The sequence below is a fragment of the Rhinoraja longicauda genome, chromosome 1, assembly GCF_053455715.1.
Source record: "Rhinoraja longicauda isolate Sanriku21f chromosome 1, sRhiLon1.1, whole genome shotgun sequence".
NCBI classification, from domain to species: Eukaryota; Metazoa; Chordata; class Chondrichthyes; order Rajiformes; family Arhynchobatidae; genus Rhinoraja; species Rhinoraja longicauda.
Window position 1 is genome coordinate 21,491,740 of NC_135953.1, and position 23,360 is coordinate 21,515,099.

The window sequence follows — 23,360 nt, forward strand, 5'->3', positions numbered from 1 at the left end:
TCACCCCTCATCCTCCTACACTCCAAGGAATAAAGTCTGTGCCTACTCAACCTCTCCCTATAGCTCAGGCCAAGTCATGGCAATATTCTTGTAAATCTTCTCTGCACCCTTTCCAGCTTAACATCTTTCCCACAACAGGGTGTGGAAAAGCAAGGTTTAATGTTCATACCGCTGGGATGTAAGCTGCCCAAGCAAAATATGAGGTGCTGTTCCTCCAATTTGCGCTGGGCCTCACTCTGACAATAGAGGAGACCCAGGACAGAAAGGTCAGTATGAGAATGGGAGGGGGAGTTAAAGTGTTTAGCAACTGGGAGATCAGGTAGGTTTAGGTAGACTGAGCGGAGGTGTTCAGCGAAATGATTGCCAAGCCTGTGCTTGGTCTCGCCGATATCTAGGAGTAACGTCAAGTAATCCTTGCTTTTCCTCTCTCCCCATCCCTCCTTCTTCCCAGTTCTCCGACCAGTCTTACTGTCTCTGACTGTTTGCTTTCTGTTGTTGTTATCTTCTCCCAGCTAACAATGATCTATTCTACATTTTCCTTGAACTTCATTCCCTTTGTCCTATTTTCACACTTTACATTTCCTTATCTATGTATCTGCCTCTCCCCTAACACCAGTCTGAAGGGTCTCGACCCGAAACTCCACCTCATTCAGTTATTCCATCATTTGCTTTAATTTTTTTTGCACTCCTCAGATTTTGCTCAACAATCTTGCACCATTCTGCTGTTTTTGCACTTGATGTATTTATCATTACTGCGAACTACTTACTCGATGAGTTTCATGTGAAGACAGAATATAATTGTCTGAAGAAGGGTCTCAACCCGAAACGTCCCCCATTCCTTCTCTCCAGAGATGCTGCCTGTTCGGCTGAATTACTCCAGCATTGTGTCTATCTTCGGTTTAAACCAGCACCTGCAGTTCCTTCCTATACAACTACTTTCAAAACTTTGATAATATCTAGGTAAACTAACCTCCAATGTATCTCTGGGAATCAGTGAGAGAGAAGCTTTACTTTCCACCTAACTTTAACCTAGAGACACACAACCTCAATGATTCCTGATAACTAGAATTTTGACTCCTGAGTATTTTGTTTTTTTACAACCAAAACATATAACATGCAAATCAGGTTAGCAAAATGTGTAGTAGGGAAATTTAAAGTTAATACATTATCCCCCTCTGCTGGTGAACAGGTTTAACTCTGAGAATAACTGAACTGCCTTGATTGCACTAAGGCTGAGGGGCTTTGCTTTTGTCTTTGTACTATATTGTTTCTTAAAATATATTGAACTTCCTTTTGTTGTTTATTATGGTGTCCACTGAGTACTATGTTTATATATCTGTAGTACTGCTGCAAGTAAGCATTTCATTGTTCCTTTTAGGACATCAGACGATAATACAACACCAGGACTCCTGACTCTTAACTCCTTGCACCCTTTTTGGTCATGCATGGACAAGTCATAGAGTCACAGAGTGATATAGTGTGGAAACAGGCCCTTCGGCCTAACTCTCCCACATCGGCCAACATGTCCCAGCTACACTAGTCCCACCTGCCTGTGTTTGGCCCATATCCCCCCAAACCTGTCCTATCCATGCACTCGTCTAACTGTTTCTTAAACGTTGGGATAGTCCCAGCCTCAACTACCTCCTCTGGCAGCTTGTTCCATACACCTACCACCCTTTGTGTGAAAATGTTAACCCTCAGATTAAATATTACCCCTTCACCTTAAATCTATGTCCTCAGGTTCTCGATTCCCCTACTCTGGGCAAGAGACACTGTGCATCTACCTGATCTATTCCTCTCATGATTTTGTATACCTCTATAAGATTACCCCTCATCCTCCTGCGCTCCAAGGAAAGGAGTCCCAACCTACTCAAGCTCTCCCTATAGCTCAGACCCTCTAGTTCTGGCAACATCCTTGTAAATCTTCTCTGTAACATTTCCAGCTTGACAACATCTTTCCTTTCACATGGTGCCCAGAACTGAACACAATACTCTAAATGCGGCCTCACCAACATCTTATGTAATTGTAACATGAGCTCCCAATTTCTATACAATACTCTGACTGACGAAGACCAATGCGTCAAAAGCCTTTTTGACCACCCTATCTACATGTGACTGGACCTTCAAGGAACCATGCACCTGCACTCTTAGATTCCTCTGCTCCACAACATTCCCCAGAGTCCTACTATTCACTTTGTTGGTCCTGCCCATGTTAGGCTTCCCAAAATGCATCACCTCACACTTCTCTATATTAAATTCCATAAACCATTCCACAGTCCACCTGGCCAATCGATCCAGATCCTGCTGCAATTTTTCACAACCATCTTCACTATCTGCAAAACCACCTACTTTTGTATCATCTGTAAACTTGCTAATCTTGCCATGTACGTTCTTATCCAACTCACAGACGACAAACAGTAACGGGCCCAGTACAGAACTCTGAGGCACACCACTAGGCACAGGGCACACCACTAGAAAGCATCTGTATTTGTATCGGTAATGGGCCGTGTTGCTGAGGCCCACTGGATCGCCCAGTTGCTAACCACTTTAACCCCCCTCTTCCCGTTCCCAAGCTAACCTTTCTGTCCTGGGTCTCCTCCGTTGCCAAAGTGAGGCCATACACACAAACTGGAGGAATAACATCTCATATTCGCTTGGATACCTTAAAATGCAACAGTACGAATGTTGAGTTCTACAATTTTAGGTAACTTCTAACTACACCCACCCCATCCCCCAACCTCCCTCCTTTGCTCCCACACTGCGACTCCTCTCTCCCGCCTATTCCCTCCCCTCTGCCCCCACTCCCACCTTTGTCGCCCCTCCACCACACCCACCTTCCCACTCCAGCCTCTTTCCTCCCCCCCCTTTCACAATCCACAACTCTTCATACCTTTACGGGCGGCACGGTGGCGCAGCAGTAGAGTTGCTGCCTTACAGCGCTTGCAGCACCAGACGCGGATTCGATCCCGACTACAGGTGCTGTCTGTACGGAGTTTGTACGATCTCCCCGTGACCTGCGTGGGTTTTCTGCAAGATCTTCGGTTTTCTCCCATACTCCAGATTTAGAGGCATGTAGGTGAATTGGCTTGGTATAAATGTAAATTGTCGCTAGTGTGTGTAGGATAGTGTTAATGTGTGTGGATCGCTGGTCGGTGCAGACTTGGACGGGCTGGTTTCTGCGCGAAATCTTTAAACAAAATACACTGAACCTGTCTCATACCTTCTGTTCGTATTCTGGTCTTTGTTTCAACATGTGGTTAAAGTGCACATTGTCAGATTTTAATAAAGGCCATTTTTATACATTTTGGTTTCACCATGTAGAAATTAAAGCTGTGTTTGTACATAGTCCCCCCATTTCAGGGCACCATAATGTTTGGGACACATGGCTTCACAGGCGTTTATAATTGCTCAGGTGTTTAATTGCCTCCTTAATGCAGGTATAAGAGAGCTCTCAGCACCTCGTCTTTCCATCACCTTTGCAAACTTTTATTGCTGTTTATCAACATGAGGACCAAAGTTGTGCCAGTGAAAGTCAAAGAAGCCATTGTGACTGAGAAACAAGAATAAATCTGTTAAAGACATCAACCGAACATTAGGCTTACCAAAATCAACTATTTGGAACATCATAAAGAAGAGAGCACTGGTGAGCTTAATAATTGCAAAGGGACTGGCAGGCCAAGGAAGACCTCCACAGCTGATGTCAGACGAATTCTCTCGATAATAAAGAAAAATCCCCAGACACCTGTCCGACAGATCAGAAACACTCCTCGGGAGTCAGGTGTGGATTTGTCAATGACCACTGTCCACAGAAGACTTCATGAACAGAAATACAGAGGCTACACTGCAAGATGCAAACCACTGGTTAGCTGCAAAAATAGGATGGGCAGGTTAGTTTGCCAAGAGCAACCACAGTTCTGGAAAAAGGTCTTGCAGACAGATGAGATGAAGATTAACATATATCAGAGTGATGGCAAGAGCAAAGTATGGAGGTGAGAAGGAACTGCCCAAGATCCAAAGCATACCACCTCATCTGTGAAACACAGTGGGGGGGGTGTTATGAAACATAGAAAATAGGAGGCCATTTGGCCCTTCGAGCCAGCACCGAATGGCCTGGGCATGTATGGCTGCTGAAGGTACTGGCTCACTATTCATTGATGATACAACTGCCAATAATAGTAGCATAATGAATTCTGAAGTGTACAGACATATCCTATCTGCTCAAGTTCAAACAAATGCCCCAAAACTCATTGGCCAGCAGTTCATTCTACAGCAAGACAATGATCCCAAACATACCGCTAAAGCAATAAAGATTATTAAGGGGTTGGACATGTTAGAGGCAGGAAACATGTTCCCAATGTTGGGGGAGTCCAGAACCAGGGGCCACAGTTTAAGAATAAGGGGTAGGCCATTTAGAACCGAGATGAGGAAAAACTTTTTTAGTCAGAGAGTTGTGAATCTGTGGAATTCTCTGCCTCAGAGGGCAGTGGAGGCCAATTCTCTGAATACATTCAAGAGAGAGCTAGATAGAGCTCTTAAGGATAGCGGAGTCAGGGGGTATGGGGAGAAGGCAGGAACGGGGTACTGATTGAGAATGATCAGCCATGATCACATTGAATGGCGGTGCTGGCTCGAAGGGCCGAATGGCCTACTCCTGCACCTATTGTCTATTGTCTATTGTTTATCAAAACTAAAAAATGGTCAATTCTTGAGTGGCCAAATTTATCACCCGATCTGAACCCAATTGAGCATGCCTTTTATATGCTGAAGAGAAAACTGAAGGGGACAAGCCCCCAAAACAAGCATAAGCTAAAGATGGCTGCAATACAGGCATGGCAGAGCATCACCGGAGAAGACACACAGCAACTGGTGATGTCCATTAATTGCAGACTTCAAGCAGTCATTGCATCCAAATCCAAAAAAAAAATCCAAAATAGCTTTATTTGTCATTCGTACAGAACGAGATTACTTAGCCAGTACAAAAAAAAAACACAAGACACAACCCCAACACAAACATCCATCACAGTGATTCCAAACACCCCCTCACTGTGATGGAGGCAAAAAAACTTCCCCTCTCTCTTCCCCCATGCCCCTCCCACGTACAGACAACTTGACCCCTACCGAGGCGACTGACCGGCACAGCCCCCGCAAGGAGATGGAAAGACCCCGCGGCCGAGCCGCACCGGGCGCTGTTCAGTCCCGTAGGATATGCAATAAAATACTAAACATGACTACTTTCAGTTACATGACATTACTGTGTCCCAAACATTATGGTGCCCTGAAATGGGGGGGGACGGGGGACACCTATATATAAACACTGCTATAATTTCTACATGGTGAAACCAAAATGTATAAAAATGGCCTTTATTAAAATCTGACAATGTTCACTTTAACCACGTGATTTTTTTCTATTACAAATCTCAAATTGTGGAGTACAGAGGTAAATAAATAAATAATGGGTCTTTGTCCCAAACATTATGGAGGGCACTGTATGTCAGGTTACATTTATGAAGGTTCTTGCATTTTTGTGTTTGTCAAACTAAATGGTCACATTGAGTTGAAAGCAAAATGTTATCCACTTTCAGCCATCTCTCAGAATTTTATATTTTACTAGACCAAGTGGACCCGTTGGGCCCAAACCTCGCCTGCATTGGTGCAGCACCCTCTCCTCCCCCTCCCCTCATCCCCTCTCCCCCCCCCCCCCACCCCCCTAAACCCCCCTTATCCTCCCTGCTCCCCTCCCTAGGAGATTTAAACTTTAAAATGTGAATAACTTTAAATATATAACACCAATTTCAATGAAACTTCTTCCATCAGCACCAAAGGGATGACAGTGAGTAAGGTGGCCTAAAATTGTTGCGCTATTGTGTATCATTTTGGCTGTAGTTCAGGAACAAACAAACGAGAGTTTTAGTATATAGATATTCATAAATGACCACTGCAAGTATGAAGCAATACATGAAACCATTCATGTGGTACTGATACCATAGAGGTAGGGTTCAATAAATTCAAATTGGCAAGCATTGTTGGTATCAGCTTTTGTCCTTAATCATGTTTTTTTTATGAGCGCAAACTTTCTCCACCTCAAATGTATACACAAGGAAAAAGGCTAAGCTCCAGGATTTGAATGGAATATTTTATTCTCTGAAGAGAAAATCTTCTGTACATTTTACACAAGAGCAAACACTGCTCTCCAACAGATCATGGAGGAATCAGGATGTCAGCAAAACATTAACAAGCCTGATCAACAGACAAGATCAAGTTTATGCTTCAAAGGTGGACAAGAAGTCTATAACAATCTGCTTCAGCTTGGCTTCCATATCTTTGTTGATTTGACCTTCAGTCCTTTAATAAAAGAAAATAAGAGTAGTTCAGATACTGGATCCACAAAGACATGAAAACTAGTCCAAGAGGTGTTGAGTGGATATGTATTCAGACAGTGCAATTAAAAAAGACACAAACATATGTGATTGCAATTCTGATAAGGATAACTACACGGGAGGGATTTAAAAGCGATGGAGTCTACTAAAACAAAAAAATGTTTAAATAACTCGTTTGACCTCAGTTGGGAAAAATATTCCAGTTCTGGATACACCCTTTGGCAAAGGAAATGCACCAGAATGATACAAAAAAAGACACTTTTTAAAAAGCAGCCAATTCACAAAAATGTGTGAAAATGTGTGAAAAACAAAAATTTGTCCAGTTAAAGAACTCAAATGTTATTTCTCGTAGCAGGATAGATTTTTAACTTGAAAGACATTGGTTCAAACCCAACAATAGCAAAATACATTTTAAACGTTTATTTAATGGGTGGGGTGGAGGAATCTGTTCAAATGACACATTTACCTGATTGTTGTCAAGACATCCTGGTGCTGACTCTTCATATGGGCTAAGAAAGCTGGCTCGAACTTCGTGATCTTGCTGGGCTCTATTTTATCCAGATGACCTCTGACTCCAGCAAAAATAACTGCCACCTGTTCTTCGATAGCCATGGGAACTGGAAAGGAAATGCAAGATTTACTCCACAATCTGGCAAAAATTCTCGAAATGAACCTTTGACATCTCCATCTTGTTTATGAGCAGTAAGACTGCACAACTATAATCACCGCTGCAACAAATAGCTTTGGTGATTGATGGCTGAGACTCTCCTCAAAACTATTTGAGTGAAGATGAAATCAACCGCAACTGTACTGGAGAACCACCACATTCTGTGATTAGGCAATTGAGGTGGCGAGACAATAAATCAGCAATAAAACAATTCAAACAAAAAACAAGCTGCAAGAGTAACTCAGTAGTTTAGCACCGATAGGGAGAATGTTCAACACTTTGGGTTGAGACCCTGCATCAGGTCAGTGCAAAACTACCATAGCCATATAAAGGGGAGGGGAGAAGGGGGGTGGAAGGCGACACAGGGGCTTATAGGTGTGGAGGTACATGGACATCCAAAAGAATTAAAGATCAAGATCTGTTGAAAAGTATACGAGTTTGCTGCAAAATGAAAATTACCTGGTCACTGTCCAAAGAATCAACCCCCCTCCCCCACCAACTCAGCACAACACCAAGGCAAAGTGGAGGTTGTTACAGCAGCTGACATACCAAAGGTCACAGTAGACTTCGAGCTGACTTAGTTTGAAATCTTGTTGTAATTTCTTCTAATTCCAACATCTCTACTGCCCCTCTGCAGCAAGATTAACTGAATATTTTTTGTTAATAGCTCCACAATAATTATTATTTTCTAATGCATCAGCATTCCCTAGGCTTCATTTATGAAGATGTTTCTACATTTTCTAAGTAAAGGTTGAAAAGACAAACTGCCAGAGGAAGCTGTAGTGGCATGTTCAACGGCGACATTTAGACAGGTATATGGATAGAAAATGTTTTAGAGGGTTATGGAATCTCAGCTATAAAACCTAGTTGGCATGGATGAGAGTGCAAGGGCCTGTTTCTGTTCTGAATGGTCATAAAGTTAAGTGTCAGAATCATACAGCACAGAAATGGGCCCTTCAGCTCAATTTGCCCAAGCCAGCCAAGATGCCCCATCTACGCCAGTCTCACCTGTCGCGTTTGCCCCATATCCTTCAAAACCTGCGAGTTTTCTCATTCTTAATTTGCAAACTTGATTTCTAATATTCTGAAGATAGACACAAAAAGCTGGAGTAACTAAGCGGGACAGGCAGCATCTCTGGTGACGTTTCGGTTCGAGACCCTTCTTCAGACATGTATTGCGACAAAGGTATGGTGGAAAGATATCCAACATCTGGGGATATCTGGCAACATATTGGAGCCAGGTTTATAGAAAGAAGCTACTCAGGCTATTTCCCACTGAAACAAAACTATGAGCTTAATTCTATTTCTGCCTCCAAATTAATGCTTCTGTAACCAATGGTATATTCAGTGCTCATGCAAATACTTTAAAAGACCTCAAACCTTCTAGGCAGTATCCTCCAGACCCAAAAAGCTCCTTGATAGAAAATTATCAAACAGTCAGAATTTGTGTACAAACATGCTTATGATTTTACTATTTCCTGTCATTCCATGAAACTCCATTTGTGTTGCACCTGGCATCAGTGTAACAAGCAAACCAATTACACAATCAGTGAAAAGAAAGCCAATCTAATTAGGCAATTGCAGACATCTCTCCAAATTCCAAAACAGGGACTCACCATACTGTCCCTGTTTGAGCAACTCTGTCAAACGGACACCACGATTCAACAGCTGTTGAGTAGCAGCATCCAAATCAGAACCAAACTGGGCAAAAGCTGCCACCTCACGGAACTGGGCCAGCTCCAGCTTCATGGTTCCAGCCACCTGCAATCAATAAAGGCGAAGAATTGGAAGTTAATAAGGGCTCCCCCCAACATTCACGGTGATCTGAAGAGTGAAGGTGGAAACCAGTGGCATAGCATCAGCAGGAACATGAAGAAACACTGCAATGCCATGCTCACCAAACATCTCAATGATTAAAGATAGACAGTGTGCTGGAGTACCTCATTGGGTCAGGCAACATTTCTGGAGAAAATAGAGAGGTGACATTTCGGGTTGATCCAACGCCTATCCATTTTCTCCAAAGATGCTGCTTGACCCGCTCCAAAACATTGGTATATTTGGTATAAACCAGCATCTGCAGTATGCTACTCAGACTCACTTTGAAGATGAAACTATCAATGAAGCCTTGCATTGGAATTAACATTTTCTCATTAATATTTATACTTTTTATGGTTCAAAAGTTAGAGACAGAACCCTACCATATAGCAATAATTCCCAATAAATCCAGTCCAAGTATCTGCAAAGTTTAAAATAAATGAAATGAAAGTGAACCAATAAGGATCAAATTCTCAAGGGGAAGAATTTTGCATTGCTCCTAATTACCCAGCAGTGATCAAAACGATTCAGGCAAAAACAACCCAATTAATACCTGTTTCATGGCTTTGGTCTGTGCAGCAGATCCCACACGGGACACAGACAGACCCACGTTAATGGCTGGACGGATACCCTTGTAGAACAATTCAGTTTCCAAGAAGATCTAGAGTACACAAATTAGAGGAAGCAAGATACATTACTGTACAAGAAAAATTCTAGGCACAGAAACAAGCTGTTCATAAGGTTACGTTATGGATGGTGTCTAGTGCTGTAACAATATCTCCTTTGAAAACTGAATGCAAAATATTGATTTAATTGTATTTTTAACACCAGTTTAAGAAAAATATTCAGAGGCTTATCCTGTATCCAAAAGTGGTTACTAATGAGACAAATGTATTCCCAGCACACTTAACGGAGACAACCAGTCTCCATTAATGAAAAAATCAGTTATTGTCTGAAAGGGGTTTACATTGCATTTCCTCTCCCATGCAAAGATTCACTTTTCAACTCTTCAAAAGGTGTGTAGAACAACCTGCGCATCAATAACTCACCTGACCATCAGTGATGGAGATGACATTGGTTGGAATGTAAGCGGACACATCACCAGCCTGAGTCTCAATGACAGGGAGAGCTGTAAGGGAGCCACCACCAAAGTTATCGTTCATCTTGGCTGCTCTCTCCAGCAGACGCGAGTGTAGGTAGAACACATCACCAGGGTAGGCCTCTCGCCCTGGGGGGCGGCGTAGAAGCAAGGACATTTGGCGGTAGGCAACAGCCTGCAGAATGAGGAAAGTGAGATATTGGCAATGGTCATTACAAGTTTCAAGTACATTGTGTTCATTGTATTCAGTGTTAAGGATTTGATTAAATGATATATTGCAGTTATCCACAATGGCACATACTAATCCAGATGAAACTAAGTAGCAAGGTCACAATCAGCCTCACCAACTCCCTTTGAAGATCCTATCTGCTCTTAATTCAGCCACTGAGAAAATTATGTCAAACTAGTAACTGCTCATCAAAACTGAGCTTCTCCATATTCATTTTCAAGTGGGTCTATTTCAAAGAGATCCCAATAACTGAATGTAGCAGTTATGAAAGCTTTCATCTGGATTAGTATGTGCCATTGTGGATAACGCTTTCTCGTTCGCCACTGAATTAGCCAATTCTAACCGTTACAAGAGCTATTGCATGTCACTTCAGAGTTCCGTTCCCCCAGCTAAATGAAGGATGTCATTAAGTTGAAAGGGGCGCAGAACAGATTCACTAGGATGTTGGTTGGATTTCCTTGCTTGAGTGATAGGGAGAGGCTGGGACTTTGAGTGTAGAAGCTGAGGGGTGACCTTATGGGAGTAAATAAAATCATGAGGAGAGTGGATAAAGTGAATGCTCACAGGCCTTTTCCTTGGGTAGAGGATTCTAAAACCAAAGGGCTTAGGCTTAAGGTGAGAGGGGAGAGATTTAAGACGGATTTCAGGGGAATCTGTTTCGCAGCATAATGTAGTCCATATCCAGGCCAAGCTGCCAGAGGAAGCGTGGAAGCAGATACACACACGACTTTCAAAAGACATTTGGACGTAAAGGGTTTAGAGGGATATGGGTCAAATGCAGACAAATGAGACATGCCTAGAATGACAACTTGGCTGGGATGGAAAGAGCTGGGCTGAAGATCCTGTTTCCATGCTGTATAGCTCTATGACTAGGATTCTAAAGCAATGGCTGTCGATCAACTGCAGTAAAAATGTACTGACCTGTTTAGATAAGTCATCGTAGATGATAAGTGCATGTTTGCCATTGTCTCTGAAATACTCTCCCATTGAGCAGCCAGAATATGGAGCCAGGTACTGTAGTGGAGCAGCATCAGAGGCTGTGGCAGAGACCACAATGGTGTACTTCATTGCATCTGGAAAACAAGTAGAAGAGTTTGATATTCCAACAATAGAGATATTCTACTATTTTTCCTGATTATTCCTATCTACTTTTGAATTACTATACACCAGCACTATCCACAGGATCTTTAGGACAGGCAGTGACAACAATGTAGTTCGGAATGGGACAGTTATGATTGATTGACAGTTGTAAATATTCGATGTCGATATTGCAGCATTTCAGAAACAACTGGCAGATGGAGGTTCAAGTCTTTTGCGAAGGCAAAAGTAACTTGGTGTCGTAATGAGTTATACTGTTTCCGTGCTCTGACTCTATGAAGAGTAGCATCAGCATGGTGTCAGTGCTCATGAGCAACAAGCTAGTAAAGCTTACAGAATTATCCATTGGGGTCAGTGCATCTTACCTCATTTAGAACAGACTTTGGTTTTAAACATTACCATTGCTTAAGCATTAATTCTGTCTTCAAGATGGAATATTATTACAATTTCCATCAAATCTCCAAGACCTTAACTGTACTTTGATGCAAATGTAGGAGATAATTCTTCATAAGCCATAAGGACAGAACTAGGGCATTTGGCCCATCAAATCTTGCCCACTGTTCAATCATGGCTGATCTATCTTTCCCTCTCAACCCCATTCTCCCGTCTTCTACCCATAACCTTTGACACACATACTAATCAAAAATACGCATAAATCAATCTGCTTTAAAAATACCCAATGACATCTCCTCCACAGTCATTTTGCGGCAATGAATTCCAGATTCAAAACCGTTTGACTAAAGAAATTCCTCCTCATCTCCCTTCTAAAGGTAGGTCCTTTTATGCTGATAGAATAAAACCTGGTCCCAATATCTCCCACTCATGGAAACATCCTTTCCATATCCAGGTCTTACACTATACCGCAAGTTTCAATTAGGACTTTTCACAATACTCCAGTGCCTTATAAAGCTTCAGCATTACACCCCTGTTTTTATATTCCAGTCCTCTTGGAATAAATGCTAACATTGCAATTGCCTTCCTCACTACCGATTCAACTTGCAAATGAACCTTTTGGGAATCCTGCACCAACACTCCCAAGTCCCTTGGCACCTCAGATTTCTGCATCCTCTCCCCATTTAGAAAGTAGCCTACGCCTTCAATCCTACCAGAAAAAGCCCCCTTTATTATCACTCTTTGCCTTCTGCCATTCAGCGACCCTTCTATCCATGTTAGCATCATCCCTCTAATATCATGGGCTCTCATCTTCTTTAGCAGTCTTACGGGCAGCACCTTATCAAAGACTATCTGAAAATCCAGGTAAACTACATCCACCTCCTTTGTCTATCCTATTTACTTTCTCAAAAATCCCAACAGCATTGTCTTGTCTTTTCCAAATTCCCTTGGGCATTTTGGCATTGGCAAGTCAAACCTACCAGCATCAGTTAGTCTCTTGACCAGCTGAGCCACAGTGGATCTCTTCTGACCAATAGCAACATAGATGCAGTACAGTTTCTTCTTCTCATCGGTGCCTTCATTGAATCTCTTCTGATTGATGATGGTATCAACAGCAATACCAGTTTTGCTGAAGAGAAAGTACAATATACAAGTCAGGACACAATTGCGAACATCAAGCAATAGACCAAAAGCAACTCGTGTTCATTCACTACATGGTCTTCATGTGTGCAGATTAGAAGATAGGAGAACTCAGAATCCAAGTCACCACTCATTGATATCTGGCCACATCAGTTGAATGGACATACTGAAACATCCTGGACAAGGGATAATCATGTGACCCAGTTTGGTCAATATTCACTAGGACAGGTCTTTTGCACAAAGCAGCAGAGTACCAATAGAACCAATGCAGGAGATGGGAAAAGGCAAAAGATAAATGTGCTATTTCTCTCTCTGGGAGCAATATTAAAAAATGCTTTTAAGAACATGACGATAGAGCAGACAGCTAAACAGCTCACATATCTCATAGTTTAGTTTCTGAATAGTATTTGAATATCATTTATATACCACAAATTTAGGATGCAACATGTTAGCAGATGCCCCCTTTCCAAATCACACGGTGCAGTTCAACTCCCGGTCCAAAGACGGAAACAAAAAATGAATACACCTACAATTCAGTGCAATATTGTCGAGAACTGCACAGCTGGAGGTGCCATTTTTCCCCGTAAAATGTGAAACTTAAGCCACATCCATCACCTGAAGTGAATGTCATAGATCCCAGAGTGCTACATTTGAAAAGTTACATGGCTCTGGTGTCATGACCAATATTTACCCCAAAATCATAATTTCCAAAATAAATTAGAAACATAGAAAAATAGGTGGAGTAGGCCATTCGGCCCTTCGAGTCAGCACCGCCATTCAATATGATTGATCATGGCTGATCATCTATAATCAGTACCCCGTTCCTGCTTTTTCCCCCATATCCCTTGATTCCTTTAGCCCTAAGAGCCAAATCTAACTCTCTCTTGAAAACATCCAGTGAATTGGCCTCCACTGCCTTCTGTCGCCGAGAATTCCAGATTCACAACTCTCTGGAACTCTTTTCCTCATCTCAGTCCTAAATGGCCTACCCTATATTCTTAAACTGTGACCCCTGGTTCTGGACTTCCCCCAACATTGGAAGCATTTTCCCTGCATCTAGTCCGCCCAATCCTTAAAGAATTTTATGTTTCTATAAGACCCCTTTTCATCCTTCTAAATTCCAGTGAATACAAGCCCAGTCGATCCATTCTTTCATCATACGTCAGTCCCGCCATCCCAGGAATTAACCTGGTGAACCTCCGTTGCACTCCCTCAATAGCAATAATGTCCTTCCTCAAATTAGGAGACCAAACTTGCACACAATACTCCAGGTGTGGTCTCATCAGGGCCCTGCCCAACTGCAGTAGGACCTCCTTCCTCACAAACTCAAATCCTTTTGCAATGCAGACCAACATGCAATTAGTTTTTTTCACTGCTTGCTGTACCTGCATGCTTACTTTCAGTGACTGATGTACAAAATCAAGAGTGGCAAGTTGTGTAGGAAAATAACTGCAGATGCTGGTACAAATCGAAGGTATCAAAATTAAAATACAAAATCAAGAGAGCAATAAATCGGGTAGATGCACAGAGTCTCTTGCCCAGAGTAGGGGAATTGAGGACCAGATGACATAGGTTCAAGGTGAAGGGGAAAAGATTTAATAGGAATCTGAGGGGTAACTTTTTTCACACAAGGGGTGGTGGGTGTATGGAACAAGCTGCCAGAAGAGGCAGTTGAGGCTGGGACTATCCCTTCGTTTAAGAAACAGTTCGACAGGTACATGGATAGGACAGGTTTGAAGGGATATGGACCAAGCACAGGCAAGTGGGATTAGTGCAGCTGGGACATTGTTGGCCGGTGTGGGCAAGTTGGGCCGAAGAGCCTGCTTCCACACTGTATCACTCTATGACAAGCACACCCAGGATATTCTTGCTATTGAGGGCGTGCAGCGTAGGTTCACTAGGTTACTTCCCGGAATGGCGGGACTGTCGTATGTTGAAAGGCTGGAGCAATTAGGCTTGTATGCACTGGAATTTAGAAGGATGAGGGGGGATCTTATTGAAACATATAAGATAATTAGGGGATTGGACACATTAGAGGCAGGAAACATGTTCCCAATGTTGGGGGAGTCCAGAACAAGGGGCCACAGTTTAAGAATAAGGGGTAGGCCATTTAGAACGGAGATGAGGAAGAACTTTTTCAGTCAGAGAGTGGTGAAGGTGTGGAATTCTCTGCCTCAGAAGGCAGTGGAGGCCAGTTCGTTGGATGCTTTCAAGAGAGAGCTGGATAGAGCTCTTAAGGATAGCGGAGTGAGGGGGTATGGGGAGAAGGCAGGAATGGGGTACTGATTGAGAGTGATCAGCCATGATCGCATTGAATGGCGGTGCTGGCTCGAAGGGCTGAATGGCCTACTCCTGCACCTATTGTCTATTGTCTTGTTGCACCTCTCCTTTTCCTAATCTGACACCATTCAGATAATAATCTGCCTTCCTATTCTTGCAACCAAAGTGGATAACCTCACATTTATCCACATTATACTGCATCTGCTCGCTCACCCAACCTATCCAAGTCACCCTGCAGCTTCATAGCGTCCTCCTCGCAGCTCACACTGCCATCCAGCTTTGTGTCATCCGCAAACTTGGAGATGTTACATTTAATTCCCTCGTCTAAATCGTTAATATATATTGTAAATAACTGGGGTCCCAGCACCAAGCCTTGCGGCACCCCACTACTCACTGTCTGCCATTCTGAAAAGGACCCGTTAATTCCTACTCTTTGCTTCCTGTCTGCCAACCAGTTCTCTATCCATGTCAATACCCTACCCCCAGTACCATGTACTGTAATTCTGCACACTAATCTCTTGTGTGGGACCTTGTCAAAGGCTTTTTGAAAGTTCAGATACAAATTAGCTGGTCTTTAAAGTATTACTCCTTGGAGACTATAGAGACTGCCATGTAACCTACATTGAAGCAGCGACTACACTTCGATCGTCTTTATCTGCAGAGCTCTTTGGAGATATCCTGAAAGGCACAATTCAAATCTTTTAATTTTAATAAAATGTTACCATTTGATTCCTACCCAGTCTGTCGATCACCAATAATAAGTTCACGCTGACCACGACCAATGGGCACCAGACTATCCACGGCCTTAATACCGGTCTGCATGGGCTCGCGCACTGAGATCCTGGGGATAATTCCAGGGGCTTTCAATCCCACTCGTCTACGTTCCTTAGCTCCAAGTGGACCCTGTTTCAGAAAGACACATATCAAAATTTGAACATTTCAACTTCTACAGCAAAGTTAATCAAAAGGAGGATGTTTTGGTCACTCCAAAAATATGATCATATACTGCTTTTCCCAACTGGCTGCAAAAAGGGTTGTGCTGGTTTTAAGTTTTGGAAATCTCTCAGATTTCAAAGTCAGAAAGCACACTAAACTGATGCATTTAAGGGACAGGATGGTTACACAAAAAAAGGCTTACGTTACCAAACCCAGTCAGATATTCTAAAAAATCAGAGGCACCTGCTCCCAAGAAATTGGAAGATGTGGAGCTAGTGGCTCAATTACAGTACGAACACTAAAATAGACCAAGTGACTGAATGATCATAAAAGTTACATAGAAGCAGACAATTAAGACAATAGCCAAAATAAAAGCAGAGTACTTTAATCCATAATTAAAGCAAAGGTTGTACCACTAACAGTTGTGTGCAAGAAGTTAGGAATAGTTTTAATAGATATCAGACCATGGCATTTGACTCTTTACCTTTCCATCAATGGCATTTCCTAGAGCATCTACAACACGTCCAAGTAGTTCCTCTCCGACTGGAACATCCACAATGGCACCAGTTCTCTTGACAATGTCACCCTCCATAATCAGCTTGTCATTACCAAATACTACAACACCTACATTGTCAGGTTCCAAATTCAAAGACATTCCCTAAAAAAGTAAAGGCACAAAATGAGAAAAATGCAATTGGAATATTTATAACTATGAGTAATAAACAGTCGGGGAAGACTCTGGCTTGTTCATAGGAATTAATACAGCTTGCAACCAATTTCTGGATGCACCTGGGAGTAGTTCTTCACAAGCCTCCAACAGATATATATTTTTAAATGGCTGTGGAAGGCTACATATTTTACAATAGGTACAAATGCCTCCTCACCCACAAAGTTACCCCCTACCCCAAGCCTTTTTCTGAAGATGTGGATTTAAATAGCCTCTGCACTTTCAGAACAAGCATCATTTATCAGTCAAGTGGGAGCATCGAGGTTGAGCCCAATTCTGCCTCTGAACACCCGTTGCTGCTCATTCTGGGTGATGATTTGCAGAATTAACCTTGGTTGAATAATATGGGCCAGGTACTGATGGCAACAGGGCCACTACCACAATCCTGATTTTAATCTGCTAATGCAGAGAATCAAACCTAGGAATTAATTTATTGTAAAAGTTGTTATAAAAGGGAAGGGAGATAATTTCAATCAGAAAAAAGGGTCAATATTCTGCTCCAAATTGTCAAATGATTAAAATCAAGACCAAATAAAGCCACCCACTAATGATTTTATAAACTAGATGATCTAAATATAAAACAATAATATTTTTTGTCACTCTTTCTTGTGATGGAATGTACATTAGTATTTTAAATTACTAAACAAATGAAACCGTTACTTTGGATCTGACTTCACTGAGGAAGATACACAAAATCTCCCAAATGTTCTAGGGGCCGGAGAACCTAGGGTGATGGAGGAACTGAAGGAAATCCACATTAGGCAGGAAATGGTTTTGGGTAGACTGATGGGACTGAAGGCTGATAAATCCCCAGGGCCTGATGGTCTGCATCCCAGGGTACTTAAGGAGGTGGCTCTAGAAATAGTGGAAGCATTGGAGATCATTTTTCAATGTTCTATAGATTCAGGATCAGTTCCTGTGGATTGGAGGATAGCAAATGTTATCCCACTTTTTAAGAAAGGAGGGAGAGAGAAAACGGGTAATTATAGACCAGTTAGTCTGACATCAGTGGTGGGGAAGATGCTGGAGTCAATTATAAAAGACGAAATTGCTGAGCATTTGGATAGCAGTAACGGGATCATTCCGAGTCAGCATGGATTTACGAAGGGGAAATCATGCTTGACAAATCTACTGGAATTTTTTGAGGATGTAACTAGGAAAATTGACAGGGGAGAGTCAGTGGATGTGGTGTACCTCGACTTTCAGAAAGCCTTCGACAAGGTCCCACATAGGAGATTAGTGGGCAAAATTAGGGCACATGGTATTGGGGGTAGAGTACTGACATGGATAGAAAATTGGTTGACAGACAGAAAGCAAAGAGTGGGGATAAATGGGTCCCTTTCGGAATGGCAGGCAGTGACCAGTGGGGTACCGCAAGGTTCGGTGCTGGGACCCCAGCTATTTACAATATACATTAATGACTTAGACGAAGGGATTAAAAGTACCATTAGCAAATTTGCAGATGATACTAAGCTGGGGGGTAGTGTGAATTGTGAGGAAGATGCAATAAGGCTGCAGGGTGACTTGGACAGGTTGTGTGAGTGGGCGGATACATGGCAGATGCAGTTTAATGTAGATAAGTGTGAGGTTATTCACTTTGGCAGTAAGAATAGAAAGGCAGATTATTATCTGAATGGTGTCAAGTTAGGAGGCGGGGGAGTTCAACGAGATCTGGGTGTCCTAGTGCATCAGTCAATGAAAGGAAGCATGCAGGTACAGCAGGCGGTGAAGAAAGCCAATGGAATGTTGGCCTTCGTAACAAGAGGAGTTGAGTATAGGAGCAAAGAGGTCCTTCTACAGTTGTACCGGGCCCTGGTGAGACCGCACCTGGAGTACTGCGTGCAGTTTTGGTCTCCAAATTTGAGGAAGGATATTCTTGCTATGGAGGGCGTGCAGCGTAGGTTCACTAGGTTAATTCCCGGAATGGCGGGACTGTCGTATGTTGAAAGGCTGGAGCGATTGGGCTTGTATACACTGGAATTTAGAAGGATGAGGGGGGATCTTATTGAAACATATAAGATAATTAGGGGATTGGACACATTAGAGGCAGTAAACATGTTCCCAATGTTGGGGGAGTCCAGAACAAGGGGCCACAGTTTAAGAATAAGGGGTAGGCCATTTAGAACGGAGATGAGGAAGAACTTTTTCAGTCAGAGAGTGGTGAAGGTGTGGAATTCTCTGCCTCAGAAGGCAGTGGAGGCCAGTTCGTTGGATGCTTTCAAGAGAGAGCTGGATAGAGCTCTTAAGGATAGCGGAGTGAGGGGGTATGGGGAGAAGGCAGGAACGGGGTACTGATTGAGAGTGATCAGCCATGATCGCATTGAATGGCGGTGCCGGCTCGAAGGGCTGAATGGCCTACTCCTGCACCTATTGTCTATTGTCTAAAAGGTGACCTCAAGGACACAAATAGGTCTGTTTTCTATCGTACTGCTCCATTACCTTCAGGCCAGAGGAGAATTCCACCATTTCTTCAGCCTGCACATTTCTCAGGCCATACACACGAGCAATACCATCACCAATTGACAGCACGCGACCAGTCTCTTCCAAGTCAACAGAGGTGTCAGCTCCCAGGATACGTTCTTCCAGGATGGAGGAAACCTCTGCGGTACCTAAAGAAAAGTACAAGAGATAAATAACTATATTTATGAGGAGAGATGCGACTATTCCAACAGCAGAGAAGCCCAAGGTTTCTAAGATTATGAAAGATGTATGGTAAATTATACATTAATGAATTGTGGCAAACCAGGGCCGTTGTTAATTATGATATCAATGACTGAGAAGATGTGTATACGACGTTGGTGAGACCGCATTTAGAATTTTGTGTTCAGTTCTGGACGTCATGTTATAGGAAAGATATTGTCAAGCTTGAAAGGATTCAGAGAAGATTTACGAGGATGTTGCCAGGACTAGAAGGTGTGAGCTATAGCAAGAGGTTGAATAGGCTGGGTCTCAATTCTTTGGAGCACAGGAGGAAAAGGGGTGATCTTATAGAGGTATATAAAATCATGAGAGGACTAGATTGGGTAGATGTACAGAGTCTTGCCCAGAGTATGGGAATCGAGGACCAGAGGACATAGGTTCAAGGTGAAGGGGAAAAGATTTACTAGGAATCTGAGGGATAGCCTTTTCACACAAAGAGTGGTGGGTGTATGGAACAAGCTGCCAGAGGAGGCATTTGAGGCCGGGACTACCCCAACATTTAAGAAACAGTTAGACAGGTACATGGATAGGACAGGTTTTGAAGGATATGGACCAAACTCAGGCAGGGTGGGACTAGTGTAGCTGGGACATGTTGGCCAGTGTGGGTCAGTTGAGCCGAAGGGCCTGTTTCCACACTGTATTACTCTATGACTTGAATATAATTAATGACTGAGCATCCATATCTTTGAAGTAGACAAGTAACTTTTATTTCACAAGCCAAAACCAGAAAGCATCCAGAAATATTAAAAATGAAAAAAGCCAAAAGAAAATGTTTATTTCTGACACTGATTGGCTTCTTTCACATTCACCAATATAAACTGGAATGCGATTATAAACATTGACTGACCAGTCTTAGAAAGCCATGTCCTTGAAGTGTGAAGATTCTTAGAGGCTACAAATCCTGCAGGAAAGACATTTCTTGCCACCTATAAAGAACACAACTTAAAATAAATTCATTGTGCTCAGTCAAACTACATACACAGAATAGATTAATAATATTCTGCAAAGTGCATGATGTAAATCTCAAACTGAATTAACCACAGCAATCTAAAATTACGCTCAGATTGCCGCACGCATATAAATGTTGGCAAATTTAAGCTTTGTACCTTTGTGAGGCAGTTGGTATCGAAGGCAGATTCAAAAACAAGATCACTCCATGGTTCTCAAATTCAATTAATTTATTTTAAAATTCACAACTCAATACGAAGGGAATAGATAGGGTGAATGTATAGAGTCTTTTACCCAAGTAGGGGAGTCAAAAACAAGAGGAGAGATGTTTGAGGTGAGAGGGGTTAAGATTTATTAGCATGAACCTGAGGGGCAATTTTTTCCACTCAGAGTGTAGCGGATATATTGCCAGAGGAGTTGAGGTAGGTACTATAACAGCATTTAAAAGACACTTGGACGAGTACATCGGTAGGAAAGGGATACAGGCCAAATGCAAGCAAATTGGACTAGCTTAGATGGGCCACCTTGGTCAGCAAGGACAAATTGGCCCGAAGGGTCTGTTCTCTTTCTGAATTATGAAATGAAGTATCCATCCCTAATAGTCAAAGGCAGCACAAATTGAGTAGGAAAGAACTGCAGATGCTGGTTTAAATTGAAGGTAGACACAAAATGCTGGAGTAACTCCGCGGGACAAGCAACATTTCTGGAGAGAAGGAATGGGTGATGTTTTGGGTCGAGGCCCTTCTTCAGTCTGAAGAAGGGTCTCGACTCAAAACATCACCCATCCCTTCTCTCCAGGGTCTCGACCAGAAACATCACCCATTCCTTCTCTCCAGAGATGTTCCTTGTTACTCCAGCATTTTGCAGCACAAATTGGGTTTACTAAATGATTAGCACATCCAGAAGTTTTACTCAAGAAGTTTCTTTCCTGTTAGTAGAATCTTGAATGGTTCTCTCAAACACTAAAATGATTTTTTGATTCCCCAACCTAACTCGATATATGGCCTTGCACTTTATCTGCAGTTTCTGAGTAGCCTAGACCCTGCACATTACATTTATCCTCTCTTTTGTGCAATCTTGATGTAAGTATTTTTAATACATAGTACAATCTGTCTGGATAGAAGGCAAATCAAAGCTTTTCCCACTATATATCTCTGTACAAGTGACAATAATAAATCTAAACTAATTTGATTAATTCAATATCAGATCTAGCAGAAGACAGCTAAAGCCAACCTATCCTGACCTTCATTAATTTTAGAAGTAACCAACTGTTGTTAAATTTGCACTTTTTAACCCAAAGTGTACAGCTAATAATTAGTCTAAAATTGCCTTAGATTTAATGAAGAATCAGATTATCACGGTTAGTTACAACATAATATCAACATTTTACTTCAACTGAATGCACCAACTAAAAGCTGATTTACCAATTGTCATTCAGTATTATTAATTAATCAGATATTAAACTCAAGGGAAAAAGCATCTTGTTAAAAAGAATAAGCATTACATTTGGCCCAAAAGGATAGAAGGAGAATGGTTCAATCCACAACCAGTGAATGCAATCAAATACACGAAAGATTTTTTTTTAAACTGCCACGAAAACACAATTGTGAAAACTAAACGTCAGGTAATATTGACAAGAAACACTGCAAAATAATGAGTTTGTACGTGAAGTGATGAAGGAGAACCTGAGGATGTTCAATCCACAACAAGTGAATGCAATCAAATATACGAAAGATTTTTTTTAAACTGCCACGAAAACACAATTGTGAAAACGAAAAGTCAAGTAATATTGACAAGTAACACTGCAAAATAATCAGTTTGTACGTGAAGTGATGAAGGAGAAACTGAGGACCTGACCTTCAGCAGCACATCACCCATGGACATCCATTATTATCTTACTAAAAATCCGGCCAGCCTCGGCGGTTCAACTATAGCGACCCTCTCCTCTTGCAATCGGTGAAACCCCAACTCGAAAGAAGGGCAGACCGAGTAAGTCGGGCAAACGCGTTACTGCTCAAAGTCACTGCAGGCCGCAGCCTGGAGCCGCCCGTGCAAAATGGCGGCGGCGGCGACGGCGGCGCTGCAGCTTCAGCCGCCCGCATCCTCACACACACACACACACAGCAACAGCCCCGACCGGCGATCGGCAGCCGGGCCACTCACCTGCACTCGCTGCCTGGCGATAGACCGCGCGAACGCGGCAGTCAGGCGGACCGACAACATGATGGGGGACGCGGTGGATGGTGCTGGCCGACGGTGACAGTGTGCAGCCCCGTGACGTGCCTCGTCGTCGTCGTCGTCGTCTTCCGCCGAGCGGCTGTGCAAATGGCGACCGCCCTCAGCGGCTGTTCGACACCTGACGGGAGAGGTCAACGGCGTGTGGGCGACGCTCCGCCCGCTACCCCGGAAACACACCAGCTGGGAGAGGGAGGGAGAGTGAGAGAGAGAGAGAGAGAGTCATGCTTGCCATTTAATTATGCATAGGTTTTTTTTAGTTACATTTTAAGATGCTTTGAGGAAAGCCACATGAAAACATAAATATGAGATATAAGATTAATCATGCGGCCTGGATAGAGTGGATGTGGAGAGGATGTTTCCACCAGTGAGAGAGTCTAGGACTAGAGGTCATAGCCTCAGAATTAAAGGACATACCTTTAGAAAGAAGATGAGGGTGGTGAATCTGTGGAATTCATTGCCACAGAAGGCCGTGGAGGCCAAGTCAATGGATATTTTTAAGGCAGAGATAGATTTTCTTTTTTAGATTTAGAGATACAGCACGGAAACAGGCCCTTCGGCCCACCGAGTCCACGCTGCCCAGCGATCCCCACACATTAACACTATCCTACACACACTAGGGACAACTTTTACATATTACCCAAGTCAATTAACCTACAAACCTGTACGTCTTTGGAGTGTGGGAGGAAACCGAAGATCTCGGAGAAAATCCACGC

The 23,360-nt window shown here is 42.7% G+C and overlaps 1 protein-coding gene across 1 annotated transcript; it reads right to left on the reverse strand.

The window, feature by feature from the left end:
- Window positions 1-6,112: 6,112 nt before the first annotated feature.
- Window positions 6,113-22,748, reverse strand: atp5fa1 (ATP synthase F1 subunit alpha). Its single transcript, XM_078416542.1, has 12 exons — window positions 22,573-22,748; window positions 20,309-20,387; window positions 19,201-19,370; window positions 16,519-16,692; window positions 15,835-16,001; window positions 12,659-12,807; window positions 11,109-11,260; window positions 9,909-10,133; window positions 9,413-9,520; window positions 8,661-8,805; window positions 6,844-6,994; window positions 6,113-6,342 (listed from the first exon to the last, which is right to left on the reverse strand). The coding sequence occupies exons 1-12, from the start codon at window positions 22,630-22,632 to the stop codon at window positions 6,261-6,263; spliced, it is 1,662 nt and encodes a 553-aa protein (XP_078272668.1). The 5' UTR covers window positions 22,633-22,748; the 3' UTR covers window positions 6,113-6,260.
- Window positions 22,749-23,360: the final 612 nt, after the last annotated feature.